A 16047-nucleotide genomic window follows, 5' to 3' on the forward strand; every position below is an offset into this window, starting at 1 on the left:
CTTAAGCACTGCACACCACCCTCCCATCCTATATCCCCCACCCCCAATGAAGAGATTTCACACAGAGAATGCCAGTAAGTGAGTTTAATGAAGGAGAAAGAATGGCACTTGGGAAACTGGGCAGAACTGCCCACCCTCCTCCCCCCAAGAACATCCTCCCAAAGAAGAGATCATACAGAGTACCAGTTCTGAGTTGGATGGAGGAGGAGAATAAGAGACAGTCAGGACTTTGGGCGTGGCTAGTCCTTGGTGCACCACTTGCCTGGGCAGTCAGAGGTCAAAGAGGGTAGACATCATTTCTGCAAGGGAGAAAGAATAACGGAACAGACTTTGAGGGAGTGAAGAGTATAACCTCCCAATCTTTCCCAGCAGCAGACTAGATAGCCCCAGGGGAGCAGGCTTTCCAGAGGCTTAGGTCTATCAACTTTCATAGCTGGGAGACACCTAAGAGGGCTCTTTTTAAAAATAGAAGTGACTTATCCAAGGTCATACTACATTCTAGTGGGCAGGGTCCGGTCTCCTGGCTTTCTGGCCAATACTCTTTGCATTCTACCAGGAACTCAGACCAAAGCTGGTCCCCTGTGGGCCGCTTCATAATCCCCACCCCTCTCGAAGAGCCAAGTCAGATAGCCGATCATTCTCTGTGGTCCTGGCCCAGGACTCGTCCAGAAGAATCACCCTCCTTGATCACCTGCTGTCTTACCTGGCTCACTCATACACTTTTGGATACTGTGGAGCCTAGCAGATGCTAAAGCCCTGACCTCCTCTTTAAAGCGCCGGCACCCTTCCTTTGTGAGCCGCCATCGGCAGGAGCGAGGACGGCTGCTAGCGGCTCCCTTCTCCGGGCTCATTGGGGCCTTCTCAAAACTGCCTCGAAAGCAGAGGTTGTGGCGAACAGTGTTTTTCCAGCCCTCTGGAGCTGTCTGGAAAAAGGGGAAGTGTTGTCTGTGGTAGGATAAAAGAAAGAGTTAGCTGAACGCAGTGCCCATGCTCCCTAAGGAGGTCAGAACTCTATCTCTAGCCTTTAGCTGTCATATTGAGGTGTAAAGAACACAGCCTGGAGACCTGAATTTGAAACCCACTCAAGACTACCTTCTTAAGGGCAGCTAGGTGGTGTGGTAGATAAGAGTCTTTCACTAGCTCTGGAGTCGAGAGGACCTGAGTTCAAGACTAGTTCATGAGCTAGCCATGTGACCCTGGGCAAGTCACTTAACCCCTAATGCTTCCAGAAAAAAAAAATACCTCCTTCCTTTTGTTGGAGTATAGAATGTTGCATATGCACGTAAGCTGAATGTTGCTTTTGACTTTTTCTTTGTTATGGTGGTACATTGGGAAATGATCTATCTAAAAACAAAAACCATTTGTAAAACTTAAAAATAAACCCCAGAACTTTTTAAAGAAATCTAAGTGCTACAGGTGTGGAGAGTTATTCTTCTCATCTTATATTTGATGGAGTTCAGATAGAAACAGTCCTGGGAGAAGTTGCTATCCTACTAATGTTCTTTTGTGTTTAATGTTCAGCAGACTATTGCACCGATGGATAAAATGATTTCTTTTTGTAACTGAATAAAAATGTTGAGAAGGAAACATTTATTAAGCCCTTACTACGTACTAAGTGTTGGAGATACAAATAGAAGCAGAAAGATATTTCCTTCCCTCAAGGAGCTTACATTCTCATGTAATTCTTAAATTCTAACATATAAACAGGAGATGAAAAGGGAGGATGGGGTTGGAGAATAAAGGTTCCACTGGAGAGAAAGCTTGCTTTTGAATCTGGAAGCCATGAACAGGACTGGGAGAGAAAGGATGACCAGTTTGGGCTCCTCTGCAATATGAAGGCCTCAGGAGTTTCTCTTCAATGAGAGAAAGGGGCAAAGCTTACAAAGGAATATTCAAGATTGAGAAGAAGGTCACAGGGTGACGGATGTTCAGGATGAGGAGGCCCCAGACACTGATGATTTTAAAGTCTGGAAGCAAGGAACAGGGTATACTGTAAAGAGAAACAACTTTGAAAGATTTAAGAACTCTGCTCCATACAATGATCAACCATGATTCCAGAGGACTAATGATGTACCAGGGTAACCACCTCCTGACAGAGAAGTGATGGACTCAAAGCATGGCCTGAGACATAATTTTTTCTTTGGACTTGACCAATGAAGAAGTTTGTTTTACTTGACAATACATATTTGTTTCAAGGATTTGGGTTTTTCTCTCTTTTTCTATGGGGGTAGTGTGGAGGGAGGTGAGAAAGAAGGTAGTTTTTTTAAAAAATCTTTAAATTGAAAGAAAATTCAGCTAAAATTAATTTTAAAAAGAAAGCTTTTCATTTCATGTAGCTTGGAAATTTAGAGCATTTGGTATGAAGATGTCTCTTTAAAAAATATTTTTTAGATTTTCACGCATCATACTAGACAATTGTGAGCATCATTTTCATCTTAAATGATGTTCAAGTTCCAGTACCAGTTATTTGTTGACTTCTCAGAGATATTTTGTGGTTTTTATTTGTAACATAGGGATCTGTTATCTGTTAGTTTGTGAAAAATAGTGAGTTTCTGATATATACAATTCCATCCCCTTGATTCTATTTTTTGAGGTACTAGGTAAGTGCTAAATTTTTGCAACCAATAGTGTTATGTTGCACAGTTTCTACTGTTTCCTTGCAAAATATATATCAATAAGTGAAGCCTCCTTAAAGATGTTATTGAGTCATTTCAGTCATGTCTGACTCTTCGTGACCCCATTTGGGGGTTTCTTGGCAAAGATACTAGAGTAATTTGCCACCTCCTATTCCAGTTCATTTTACAGATGAGGAAACTGAGGCAAACAGGGTTAAGTGACTTGCCCAGGGTATTGCACCAATCCAGCTAGCAGCTGCTGTGGGGGTGAAAGATCAACACAAGCCCAACAACAAGAACACTGCCAGCACAGGTTCTTTTGATCTGCTTTACTAAGGAAAGCAACCTTAAGGGGTTAACAATCTTATTTCAATCCAACGTACAAATATCATTCACTTAGTTCAGGGGAAAAATCCAGCACCCTGAACTTCAAATTACAAACAAATTACAAACAAATCACAAACATCAACAGACAGACCTTGTCTGATTCAAATCTCAATGCATAGCAACCAGGATTTAACAAAGTCCCAACATCTGGGTTTAAAAGCTGGAGGGCTCTTAACTACAGCTGCCCAGAGTCTCCACATCAACACACCTCCAAGAGTGAGAGCCCCCTGCAAATAGCTCTCTTCTTGCTTTTTATATACTCTTTGGCCATCATCAAAAATCATCTGAGCAACCAGAACTCAGGCTCTGGTCTTAGCAACTCCCCTTAAGACCCTGAGGGCTTCACACCCACATAGGCTTAGCACCGAGTAGATAGGGGTTTGGGCCTGAGGCTTTGCACCTAGTAAGACAATCAAAGACACTTAATTTATCATTCTAAAACAGTAAAAAAAAGAGTCACAACTTAATTGATATTAAACAGGGTCACTCATTTTGCCCAGGGTCACTTTGAACTCATGAAGATGAGTCTTTCTGATTCCAAGACCAGCGCTCTATCCATTGGACCACTAGCTGCCCGGTCTTAAAGATGACCTTTCTAAAATTTCTGGTGTCAATGCCCTAGTTTTTATATCAATATCATAAACCCCATCTTTTTCTAAAGAGGAATCTTCATGATTCAGTTGACATAGAGTTAGCTGGTTGAGTTCATGCAGATGTTGCCCATAGAGGGCCTTTTAGATCTCTTCTCAGATCCTATTTCATTAGTTTCATCTAATGGTAAAACTAATATTTATTACCTTTGATAAGTCCATTGCCATGTCAACTTTTACTATTATTCCGTGCAAAGGTATTTACTCAGGCACATTTCTTTGAAGATTTCGTTCTGAGAATATCTATCAGCCCTCCTCCTCTCTCTCTTTTTTTTTTTTTTTGAGGTGGAAGTGTCATTTATTTGCCTTGGGCATAATGGGACTGATATTTCATTAATAGTACCAGGGAATTAAATTTTATTTTTTTAATGTTTTCTGTCAAGAGCAAATTTTCCCCCAACTGCCAGAAGTCTCTTTACTAAGGACTGGTCCATACAAACCCAGCTTGGCACAATTTTCCCTTGCCCACTGAATGGTGGAGGAATTTAAGCGGGCTAGACTCTTGTGGAGATTTTACATTGCAGACTCAGAGGAGGCTATACGCTAAGAAGCAGCAGTCAGAGGAGACAGGGAACTCTTAATTGTCTAAACGTGGCTTCATCGTATTTTTTTCTCTTTTTAAAAAAGTTTGAGTTGGCTTCCCTGATCACTGAGCATGCTAGTAATCCTCAGTATCAGTTTATACTTGTTCAGGGAACAAATATTTGAATATGAGCTTGAGGAAATAAATATCTGCAAAAAAAAAAAAAAATTCTGTGTTACCCTGGCAAACAAATCGTAGACTTCCTGTCTATGCTGGCCTTAAGAATCATATAGCTTTGGTGGAGTCTAAATACAGACCGAAGCATACTACTTCTCTCTCTGAGTTTTATTCCACAAAACGACTAATAGAGAAATATGTTTTATGTGATTGCACATGTATAACCTATATCAGATTGCTTACCATCTTGGGGAAGGGAGACAGGAGAGAGAGAGAAAATTTGGAACTCAAAATTTGAAAAAAAAAGTGAAAATTGTTTTTACATGTAATTGGGGAAAAATAAAATATTTTTTAAAAAGAATCATATAGCTTTAGAACTGGAAAGGACCTTCTCAATCACGGATTTTACAGATACGGCAAGTAAGGCCCAAAGATGGGAAAACAAATGGATAGTTAATAGCCAAGGTGTGATTTGTCAGGTTCAGCCCCTAAGTCTGTTTCTATTAAACTGCTTTGGTCTCAGGTATTATTCAGTAACTTCATGCACTTTTCCTCTGGCTTCTCTTTTCAGTATTGTTTGCACTTTCACTCGAATACCTTGACTCACTGGTCTTGGTGGAATAGTCAGCACTCCTTGTTCCCCATTGCCTCCTCCATATTCTCCCTCCATCATCACTTAGTAAATTCTCCTCTTGGAAGATTCATCCAGTAAATTTATTCCCAACCAAGATTCTGGTAGTGATTATTGGCTGATACCTAGGGTATCCTCATTCCAGCTCAGGCTCTTCTTCCCATTTCCTGCCCCTCATACCAGAGGATTTCAGGACCTACATTGAGGCTCCCCAACTGTCCAATTCCTCAATCTGCTCATTTTCCAGGAAGTACTCCTCCATCACACCTCAACTACATACAGAGAAGGCCCTACCTTTGGTCCTGCCATCATATAAAGTGTTCTACTTCCATGTTCACAAATCCACAAATTCATTTGAATCATCATAATTTTTTTTTTTCAGTTTCATCATTCTCTCTGCTTTGTGACACATCCCCCCACCCCAACACTGTTCTTCATCTTCATCATGGCCTTCAAACCTCTCTACTTCTCAATTCTTTCCCAGGCCATCATCCCTGCACTAGTTATTCTCTTCTCTCTTCCCTAACTCAACTCTACATTATCCTTGTCCCCATGTCCCACACCCAGAGGTTTGCTGGTAAATGTTTAACAATCAGCCTTGGGGGTTAGGGGTGAGGGGGATATGAAATGTATGCAGGTGCTTTTAAGTTTAATCTGCATTAACACTTAAGTCTAGAAAACCAACAAAACAATAAATCAAGCCCTGATTTGTAGTGATTATCCAATTCCAGAGGTGTAAATTCTCACACTGAAAATTTAATAGTCAGCTCTGCCAAGTCTTTAAAGAGTTGCTCCAGCACACCCATTCAATCAATCAATAAACATTTATTAAGCACCCAGTATGTGCCAGGCACTGCTCTGGGGATTCAAAAAGATGGTCTAATGGAGAGACGATATGCGAACATATACAATGCAAGCTATATACATGATAAATAGAAAATAATTAACATAGGGAAGGCACTTGAATTTAGAGGGATTGGGGAAGGCTTCCTATAAAAAGTGGGATTTTAGCTGGGAAACTAGAGCAGGGAGAACATTCCAGGCATAGGGGATAGTCAGAGAAAATGCTCAGAGCCAAGAAATGGAGTGTCTTGTTCATGGAACAGTCAGGAGGCCACTGAAAAGAAGAGTATATACCTGGGAGTAACATGTGAGAAGATTGGAAAGGTAGGAGGGGACTAGGCTATAAAGGGCTTTGAATGCCAAACAGAGGTGATAGGGAGCCACTGTAATTTATTGAGTAGGGAGGATGACATGATTAGACCTGCACTTTAGGAAAACCACTTTAGTGGCTGAATACAGAATGGATCTGGGTGGGGAGAGACTTGACGCAGGCAGACCCACCAGGGGGCTATTGTAATAATCTAGGTGCAAGGTGATGAGGTCTGTACCGGAGTGGTGGCAATACCAAAGGAGAAAATGTGTGTTCAAGAGATGTTGCAAAGGTGAAATTGACAGGCCTTGGTAACAGCTTGGATATTGGGGGTGAGAGATAGTGAGGAATCCAGGATGACTCAAGATTGGGAGCCAGAGGGACTTAGGAGGAAGGTGTTACCCTCTACAGTAACAGGGAAGGTAGGAGGTGGGGAGAAACTAGGGGGAAAGATAATGAGTTAAGTTTTAGGCATATTGGGTTCAAGATATCTCCTGGACATCCAGTTCAAGATGTCTATAAACAGTTGGAGACCCAAGATTAGATGGAGGTTGGCAGAGAAATTGGGTGAGGAAAGGTGGATTTGAGAAGGATAAGAACAGAGATGGTGATTAAATCCATTGGAGCTGATGAGATCACCAAGTGAAATAGGAGAGGGAGGGAGGGAGGGACACAGGAGGGGGGGGAGAGAAGAAAGAGGAGGGGAGAGGGAGAAAAGGAGGGGAGGGGAGAGAAGAGAAAGCCCAAGACAGAACTCTGAGGGACATCTATGGTATTGAGGGTGTGGATCAGAGAAAGAGTGATTAGATAGGTAGGAGAAGAACGGAGAGAACAGTGTACTGAAAACCTGGAGAGAGGAGAGTATCAAGGAGGAGTGATCAGCAGGGTCAAAGACTGAAGAGAGGCCAAAGAGAATGAGGACTGAGAAAAGGCCATTGGATTTGGCAACTAAGAGATCATTAGTAACTTTGGAGAGGGCAGTTTTGGTGGAATGCTAACCTCAAAATCACACCTTGCCTATCCTCAACCTTTAATTACTTCTATGATCAACCACCTTCTCTCTATTCAGGTACTAATGAATGGAGCTAGAGAAAAAAAAAATCACAAAACTGTGCTGACTGGGTTCCCAGCAACAGTGCAAAGATTCTATTCCTCCTTAATTTATTCACCCCACTACTCATCATAATGGCTATTCCAAATCTTTTCATCTCTTCCCCCTACCCTCCTGAGAACCTTGTTTCATACTTAAAAAAATAAAAAAACTGACGTCATTCTAGGAACACTCCCTCTTATCCCCTCCTCAGTCTAATGTCACTCTTTCTCACAGAGATGTAGATTGCAATGTGCCCATGATGTCTTTTCTTTCACCTCCACTCTCACATAATTTTCACTCTCCCTATCTACTGGCTGTTTTTCTAATGCCTACAAAAATGTTCATGTTTCCTCCATCATTAAAAAATTCTAAGTTGCATCGATAAAAGGAAAGTTCCCATATACACCAAAATATTTATAGCAATGCTTTTTTGGTACCAAAAAACTGGAAACAAAGTAGACATCCAACCAAATTGTGGTACATGAATGGAATGGAATATTATTATTCTATAAACAATGACAAATATGATGAACACAGAGAAACATGGAAACACTGAGATGAACTGATGAAGGGTAAAGAGATCCAAGCAAACAATATACAAAATGACTACAATGATGTAAGTGAAAAGAACAGCCACCACAAGATAATCAAAAATAAATGTCACTAAATTATAAAGGACAAATATGGCTGCAAAGAAGAAATATGAGAATATGTGAGAAGACACCCCTGCTCTGCTCATTGGAGATGTGGGAGGTCCATGAGCATGGAACATTGTTTACATCGTATTTTCAGACTTTTAAAATTAATCAACTTTGCTAGTTTTTTCCTCTTCCTTTTTTTTTCCTCTCTTTCTTTTTTCTCTTCCTCTTTTTCTTTAAAAATATTTGTTATATAGGACGACTCTCTGGGAAGGGCAGGAAGATAGAGACACTGGGGATAATTTAGGTGATGTGAAAACAAAATATATCACTAAAAATTTATTTTTTTTAAATAACACTCAGTTGATCCAAGCATGCCTACTATCTGCCATCCTCTATGTGTTTTTTTTTAAGGCTAAGCCACTACAGAAAGCCATCTATACTTAACACTTCCCTTCCCTTTTTTCTAACTCTCTTTTAAACCCTCTGCAATCTAGCTTCTTATCTCATTATTTAACTGAAATTGCTCTCTTCAAAGTTACCAGTGATCTCTTATTAAATTACTAATAATTAATTGATCTTAATTGGCCATTAGATTATGGCCTTTCTTCAACCAATATCCTTCTTGCTCTCTCTGCAGTCCATTGACGTTGTCAATCATCCACTTCTTCTGGGCATTCTCTCCTCTCTAGGTTTTTATGGCTTTGTTCTCTCCAGGTTCTCCTACCTGTCCTCAGTCTCCTTTACTGGATTTTCATTCAAGTCACACCCATGAATTTTGAGGCTGTCCCTCAAGTGTTTGTCCTGGACCATCTCCTTTGCCTTTCCGAGTGCCTAGAATGCTTCTCCCTCACCTCCAGCATTCCTTGACTTCCTGTTTCAAGACTCAACTTAAATTCCAATCCCTTCCACTGTTAGTGCTTTCCCTCTGAAATTATCTTCTATATGCTATTAGATATTTTATAGAATAAGTTTTATATAGAGAATATGTATTATTTAGAATACACATATATTATTTAATATATTAGATGTAGATATTCTATATTATATTTTATATACAGACTGTATGTTATTTAGAATAGACTATAATATTTACATATTAAATATAATATATATAACTTAGTATTACATATTATAGATGTTCTATATAATATATATTTTATATATAGATTATTTAGAATAGCGTATGTTATTCAATATAATATGTTAATATTACATTATAGCTATTCTATAGAATATATATTTCACATGTAGGATATACTTATTATATTCTACCACTCATATCTATATACAGTTATTTGCATTTTGTCTCCTCCATTAGAATGTAAGCTCCTTGAAGACAAGTGCCATGTATCTCCCAGCACTTAACAAAATACTTGTTAACTGACTTTCCTCAATAAAATCTACTATCAAGAAAGAAGCTGATGCTCATTCTTGTGAGATAGAGCCAACTAATAGGGCGTAGTTTGTTCTTGACAATTAAAGATGAATTGTACTTTAACCTGGGACAAAGGTTCAATCAAAAAAATGAATATTGGGAATTTCAATCATCGTTGAGCCCGGCCTCTTCCCAGCACAGTATGCAGAGGGTCACCCATTCTATTTATTTATGACACCAGGGCAGTTGAAGGACAAGAGCCATACATCCTGGACCCCTCCTCCATTCCCACTCTGCCCTCTCTCTCCCTCCTCTCCATTCTCACTCATACCCTGGGTACATACCGGGTGAAGTTGTAGATCTCCTGGACATTGAGTCCTCTAGAAGGGCTGTTTTTCAGTGCCAGGGTGATTAAATGACAGTAGTTAAGGGGGGGTCTGGGCCACCGGGCCCCCGTCTGGGTGCCCATCTGTCGCCGACAGCCTCGAAGGGATCCCACTTTGTGGGGTGATAAGAGGGTCATGGAGGTGTTCTCATCTTTCTCCTCTTCTGTGAGCTAGGAGAGTATAGAGAGTAAGGTACAGGGCTAGATTTTGGGACTTGGTTTGACTTAAACATCTCTCCCCTATTTCAGGTAATATTTATAGGCATCTAGGATTTCAGGGCACGCAGTAATAAAAGCTTCTTCCGTAGAAAACTGTTCCCTCAGGTCAAGTATGGGACCATCTATAGGATGGATATTGTCTAATAGGATGGGGTAGCTGTTGTTAATCATTTCTTATCCCTGATGAGGGCTAAAGACAGAAATAGGAAGCCAAAGATATTTCTTAATTCTACCCTGTCCCTAAGGGAACAAGACTACCTGTATCCATACCTCTTTTTCTGTGGCGGAGTCCTGGGGCCGCTGGCTGGTGGAGGCCTGGGGCTGCTGGCTGGTGGAGGCCTGGGGCTGCAAGCTGTCCTCTGAGAAAGAGGTATTTTCTTCCTTTTTAGGGGATGGAGGGTTATGGGCCAAATCCGGCTCCTTTGAAGTCTCCCTCCCAACAGGAGGACATACTATGTTGGGATCCACCCACATCCATAAATTAGGATCCACAGGAGTATCTGCATAGAATAGGAAAGTTGATGGCCTCTGTCAGACCTTGCCTAGCACTACCCAGCAATGCCATCTCTCCTTTCCCTTTGCCAATCTTACTATCCTTTCGAAAGCACTGGTCTTCCTGAGGGGACCTGGGAGGTTAGTCCATAAACATTTATTGTTTTCTTGAGTTCTTTTAGTCCTGTTCTAACTCTTCATGACCCTGTTTGAGGTTTTCTTGGCAAAGATACTGGAGTGAATTTGCTGTTTCCTCCTCCAGCTTATTTTACAGATGAGGAACTGAGGCAAATGGGGTTAAGTGACTTGCCCAGGGTCACATAGCTAATAAGTGTCTGAGGCTGGATTTGAACTCATAAGGATGAGTCTTCCTGATTCAATTATTAACAATGGTTCATATTAACAAAAGAGGCATCTAGGGGCTCAGTGGATAGAACGCTGGTACTAGAATCAGGAAGACCTGAGTTCAGATCCAACCTCAGATACTTAACTAGCTGTGTGATCTTGGGCAAGTCACTTAACTTCTATTAGCCTTAATCCACTGAAAAAGGAAATGGCAAACTCCAGTACTTTTGCCAAGAGAACCCTATGGGCAGCATTCACTTGCTATGGTCCGTGGGGTCATGAAGAGTCAGACACAACTGGGCTGGCACTGTGCTAAGTTCTAGGGATACAAAAAGAGGCAAAAGACAGTCCCTGCCCTCAAGGAGCTTAAAATCTAATGGGAGAAACAAATCTGTACAAACAAGCTATATGCAGGATAAATAGGAAAAAGAGAGAAGACACTAGAATTAAGAGGGGTTAGGAAAGGCTTTCTTTGAGGCAGCTAGGTGGGGCAGTGGATGGAGTGCTGGATCTGGAGTCAGGAAGACTCATCTTCATGAGTTCAAATCTAGCCTCAGACACTTACTAGATGTGTGACCCTGAGCAAGTCACTTATCCCTGCTTACTTCAGTTTCCTCATCTGTAAAATGAGCTGGAGAAGGTAAAAAATGACTCAACAATGACAGGAAAGGCTTTCTTTCGAAGATGGGGTTTTAGTTGGGATTTACAGCAATGCCTGGCACATAGTAAATACGTAATAAACGTTGATTGGTGATTGATTGATTAAAAGGAACCTAGAAAAGCAGTAGTAGGAAAGCATTCCAGGCATCGGGGGCAGCCAGAAAAAAAGGCCCAGGAGTTGAGAAATCAGTGACTTGTTCTTGAACAGCAAGGGCTCCAGTGTCACTGGATTGAGTAAGTAGCGAAGAATAAGGTATAAGAAGACTGGAAAGTTGGAGTAATTTATGAAGGACTTTGTCCACCAAACGGAGGATTTATTTGATCCTGGAGGTGACAGGGAGCCACTGGGTAGAGGACTGACACGGTTTGGACCTGAAGATCACATTGGTGGCTGAATGGAGAATGGATTGGAATGAGGAGAGACTTGAGGCAGACAGACCCACCCACAGGCTATTGCAGTAGTCCAGGTGTGAGGTGATAAGGGCCTGCACCAAAGTAGGGGCAGAATCAGAGAGAAGGGGGCATATTTGAGAGAGAGCCTTGGAATAGACTGAATATAGGGGAAAGGGGAATAGTGAGAGTTGAGGATGACACTTGGGTTGAGAGCCTGGGTGGTTCTTGCTGTCTTACTCTTGTGTTGATACCTGGCGGTTCAGTGTCTTAGGACATCCTGACTCCAAGGTCGTGAGCCCTTTTCTTCTAAAATTGACTGTGGCACTGACCCACTTGAAGCTAGGAAGGCTCGATGGGTGTTTTGTTTTTTTTTTCTGATAGGGCAGGAGGCAGAGAAGGAAGTAACTGAAGCCAGGGAAAGTAGATAAAGGGGCAGAATGAAGGGGTATGTAAGAAAGGGAATACTGGTGCGAAGGCTTCTACCCCTACCTTCTTCCATTGTATCCTTGCTCTCTATTTTTTAGAGGCAATCGGGGTTAAGTGACTTGCCCAGGGTCACACTCCAGGGATGGTGCTGTATTCACTGCTCTACATAGCTGCCCGGCCCCACCCCCTTCACCTTTTAACAGACAGCTCAAACGCCATCTCCTCCTAGATGTCACACATACACAACACTTTGACCTTCTCTAATAAACTTATTTTGTAATCCTGTATTATTCAAGTGATCTGTGTTTGCGTCTTATGGTATCCTCCCTACCCCTCTACTCCCTCAAGCTCACCCTTGTTTGCTCCACCCTTACCGTATCCCTACCCTTCTATTGTGCCCTCTGGAACCGCATTTCTATTGTTAATATTGTTGTTGTCCTTTGTCTGACTCTATGTGACCCTGTGGACCACAGCATGTCAATAGTGTCCATGGGGTTTTCTTGGCAAGGATACCGGAGTGGTTTGCCATTTCCTTCTCCAGTGGCTTAAGTGACTTGCCCAGGGTCACACAGCTACTAAGTGTCTGCGGCTGGATTTGAACTCGGGTCTTCCAGGTTCCAGGCCCAGTGCTCTATCCACTGAGCCACCTAGTTGCCTCCTTTGTTACTATTAACCATTACAAATTATTAGCTTTCCTTCATATTAGATCTATACTATTCTTCCTGGAAATCACTGCATATATTAGATATTTAATTTTCTTTGTACATATTATATCCCAGTAGCAATAGAGTATTCTTCTTTGAGGGAAGAGGCAGTTTCATTTTTGCCTTTATATCCCAAGTACCTAGCACATAGTAGGTGCTTATTAAATTCATATGAATTGAGTTGCCTGCCTAGTGATTAACAGTGCTTCATACGTGAGTGTTTGCTATTTTTCTATGCAATATGGGTGTTTACTTTCTTTAGAGAGAGTTGCCTTCTCATGGTCATCTGAATGCTTTCCCAGAGGGCCAAGACCAGGATTTACTTGTCCTGGCCAAAGGTGGTTTGGCCCACAGTAAATACTGAGTAAATGCTGGCTGATTTTGGGTTTTCTTTTCTCCAAGTCTGACCCGGGGTGTATATCCTTAAGCTTTATCTCTATTCTTCCCAAGCAAAGCTGCCACTCTGCCTACCCACCCTCACACCAATCCCAAATTGGGAAACCTGGAGTAAATTAGTCAACAAGTCTATATTGAGCACCTGCTGTATGCTAAGCATTAACCCGGGTCCTTGAACTTTTTTTAAATTAAAATAACTATTTTAATATAACTAGTTTCCTGTGGAACCCTATGTATTTTTATATTATGCATTTTAAAACATTTTGAAAAGGGGTCTGGAGGCTTCACCAGACTGCCTAACAGATCCATGACATAAAAAGGGATAAGAACCCTTGATCTCCAGGGCTTTTAAAAGGTCTCTTTCCTTCGAATGTTTACAATCAAGAGAGACAAGGTATCAGACCCTCCTGAGAACCAAGCAAGACAGGCAGATATTCCAGTGCTACATGGTAAAGTACAGAATCTAAGTGCTGTGGGAGGTCGGGAATGGGGGCTAATAACTTGGAGATGTAACAATCAATCCAGAAACATCTAATAAGTACTAGGCACTGTGCTAGGTGCAGGGGGTGATGAAAAGATCCATGAGAAGATCTGAGCTTGAATCTTGTCTCCAATACTTATTGGCTGTGGGATCCTGGGCAAGTTTTAGTTTTCTCATTCGGAAAATGAGAATGATAATACTTACAACACCCACTTCACTGGATTTTTGTGAGGAGCAAATGAGATAATATATGCAAAGCTTACTCTAAAGCGTTCTATAAAAGTCAACTATTATGATTATTGCTACTTTTTGGGCTGGAAGGTGGGGGTGGGGAGAGGTTTGACTCAATGAACTCTAAGTTCTTTCTAACTCTTTGTCTATGCTTCTGGGGTCATGAGGGGTTCTGAATCCTGTAAGGGGTCATGTCTGCCCTCAGTAAGAACAGGAAGGCAGAACTGGAGTTAGAAAGGACTTTAGATAGAGCTAATCCAACCCACTCATTTTACAGAAGAGTGAACTGGCCCAGGTCTAGTAAGGCTGGACATGGATCCTTATAGACGGAGGAAATACCAACTGCAGGTTATCTATGAGTCAATGGGGAGAATAACAGATGATACCGTCAGTCCCTGCCCTCACAGAATTTACAAGCTAGCCACTCATACTTGCCTGCCTCACTGTCTGCTTCTGTTAGTTACACTGTGCCTAGCAAGTTTGCCCAAGATCACACAGCTAGTTAGTGGGAGAGCAAGGAAACAAAGTCAGGCTTTCTGTTACTCAGGATAGGAAATTTTTTTTTTTAAGACGTGAAGATTCTAAAAAGTAGGAAAGGGCTGTGGGTCAAGAGGAAGTTTTTCCTCCTTTCACCTCTCCTTTCTCATGTAATCTCACTTTCCCTAGCCCTATCCTCTCTTCCTTCACTCACTGGCTAGATTGCTCACTCACCTCTGGGTAACTGGTCAGTGGTGGTCGCTAGCTTCAGCTCTTCATTCATGTTCCAGTCCAGCAGACCTGGGATCTTTCCGTGTAGGCTCTTCCAGAACTCAGGATTCTGGAAGTTTGGATTCATTTTGAGAGGAGTGAGGAGAGAAACAAGCCTCCAAGCACAGAGATCCAACCCCTACGGCCTCTGCCCTTAGCTCCACACAGGTGGAGGCCTTTTAACTTCTCAATGTTTCGGAGTTTGATTCAATCAAATAAGCCCTCCCTCTCTCTTCATCTCAGTTGGCCCAACCCTGGCTTCCATTTTTGTAGAGTAGAAGCCCTAGGAACATTGAGAATCCTCAGGCTATTTGGAAGGGAGAATCAACAAGCTTTTATTAAGCTCCTACTAGGTACAAAGTACTATGCTAAGTTCCAGGAATACAAAGTCAATCAACAAATCAATCAACACATTTTTAAGTTCCTACTGTATGCCAGGCACAGTACTCAATATTCTCCAGGTCCTTATTTTTTAATTTTAATGAGGGAAGGCAACAAGTACACAATAAGCATATACAAAAAACGTATATAAAGAGAATAAATAGAAATAAACACAAGGTAGTTAAATACATAGTTAGAGAGGAAAGGCATTAGAAATTGGGTCAAGGAAAGTTGCTAGCCAGTCTTGGGTACATTGGGAAATTTGCCAATTCCATACATATGTCCCTCAACAAAGTACTTTCTGCAAAAATCCCAAAACTGAGGTCTGCAAATGAAGTAATAGATAATACCTTGCCCCACCCCCTCTAATCACCATTTTGGAACCTCCTCACCCCACAACAAAAGAGGGAACATCTCTAACATACACCACAGATGGAATTTTCCCCATACAAAGGGAAAGCTGTGAGAATCTGGAGAAGCTTTCACACCATCGGAAGGACCACTGCACCCTGCTCTCATCGATAGCCCGCTGATGTGTCCAAAAGAGATCCTGTAGAGAACATTCTTTACACCTTGGAATTGGTTGGTGTGGTATCTACACCGATACCCTCATTCAGTTTTCACAACAACCTAATGGAGCAGTGTATGTTATATTTCCCACTTGGAAATGAAGACCTAGTGGGCTTTTTGTATAGTACTTTTTCAAAGGATAATCAATCAATAGGGCAGCTAGGTGGTGAAGTGGATAGAACACTAGGCTTAGAATCAGAAAGACCTGAGTTCAAATCCAGCCTCAGATACTTACTAGCTGTGTGACCCTGGACAAGTCATTTAACCCAGTTTACCTCAGTTTCCTCATCTGTAAAATGAGCTGGATTAAAAAAAATGGCAATCCACCCCAGTATCTTTGCAAAGAAAACCCCAAACGGGTTCACAGCTGAC

At 41.6% G+C, this 16047-nt stretch overlaps 1 protein-coding gene across 1 annotated transcript; it reads right to left on the reverse strand.

The window, feature by feature from the left end:
• Positions 1-270: 270 nt before the first annotated feature.
• Positions 271-14812, reverse strand: FOXR1 (forkhead box R1). Its single transcript, XM_036743182.1, has 5 exons — positions 14689-14812; positions 10120-10349; positions 9590-9801; positions 704-945; positions 271-299 (listed from the first exon to the last, which is right to left on the reverse strand). The coding sequence occupies exons 1-5, from the start codon at positions 14810-14812 to the stop codon at positions 271-273; spliced, it is 837 nt and encodes a 278-aa protein (XP_036599077.1).
• Positions 14813-16047: the final 1235 nt, after the last annotated feature.

The sequence above is a fragment of the Trichosurus vulpecula genome, chromosome 2 (assembly GCF_011100635.1).
Source record: "Trichosurus vulpecula isolate mTriVul1 chromosome 2, mTriVul1.pri, whole genome shotgun sequence".
In the NCBI taxonomy this organism is placed as follows: domain Eukaryota; kingdom Metazoa; phylum Chordata; class Mammalia; order Diprotodontia; family Phalangeridae; genus Trichosurus; species Trichosurus vulpecula.

Excerpts from the sequence above, each read along its gene's own strand:
- FOXR1 (XM_036743182.1), bottom strand. The coding sequence starts at position 14,812 with ATGAATCCAAACTTCCAGAATCCTGAGTTCTGGAAGAGCCTACACGGA. Across the intron at positions 10,350-14,688 it reads CACTGACCAGTTACCCAGAG|ATACTCCTGTGGATCCTAAT; the intron begins GTGAGTGAGCAA and ends TATTCTATGCAG. Across the intron at positions 946-9,589 it reads GAGATCTACAACTTCACCCG|ACAACACTTCCCCTTTTTCC; the intron begins GTATGTACCCAG and ends ATCCTACCACAG.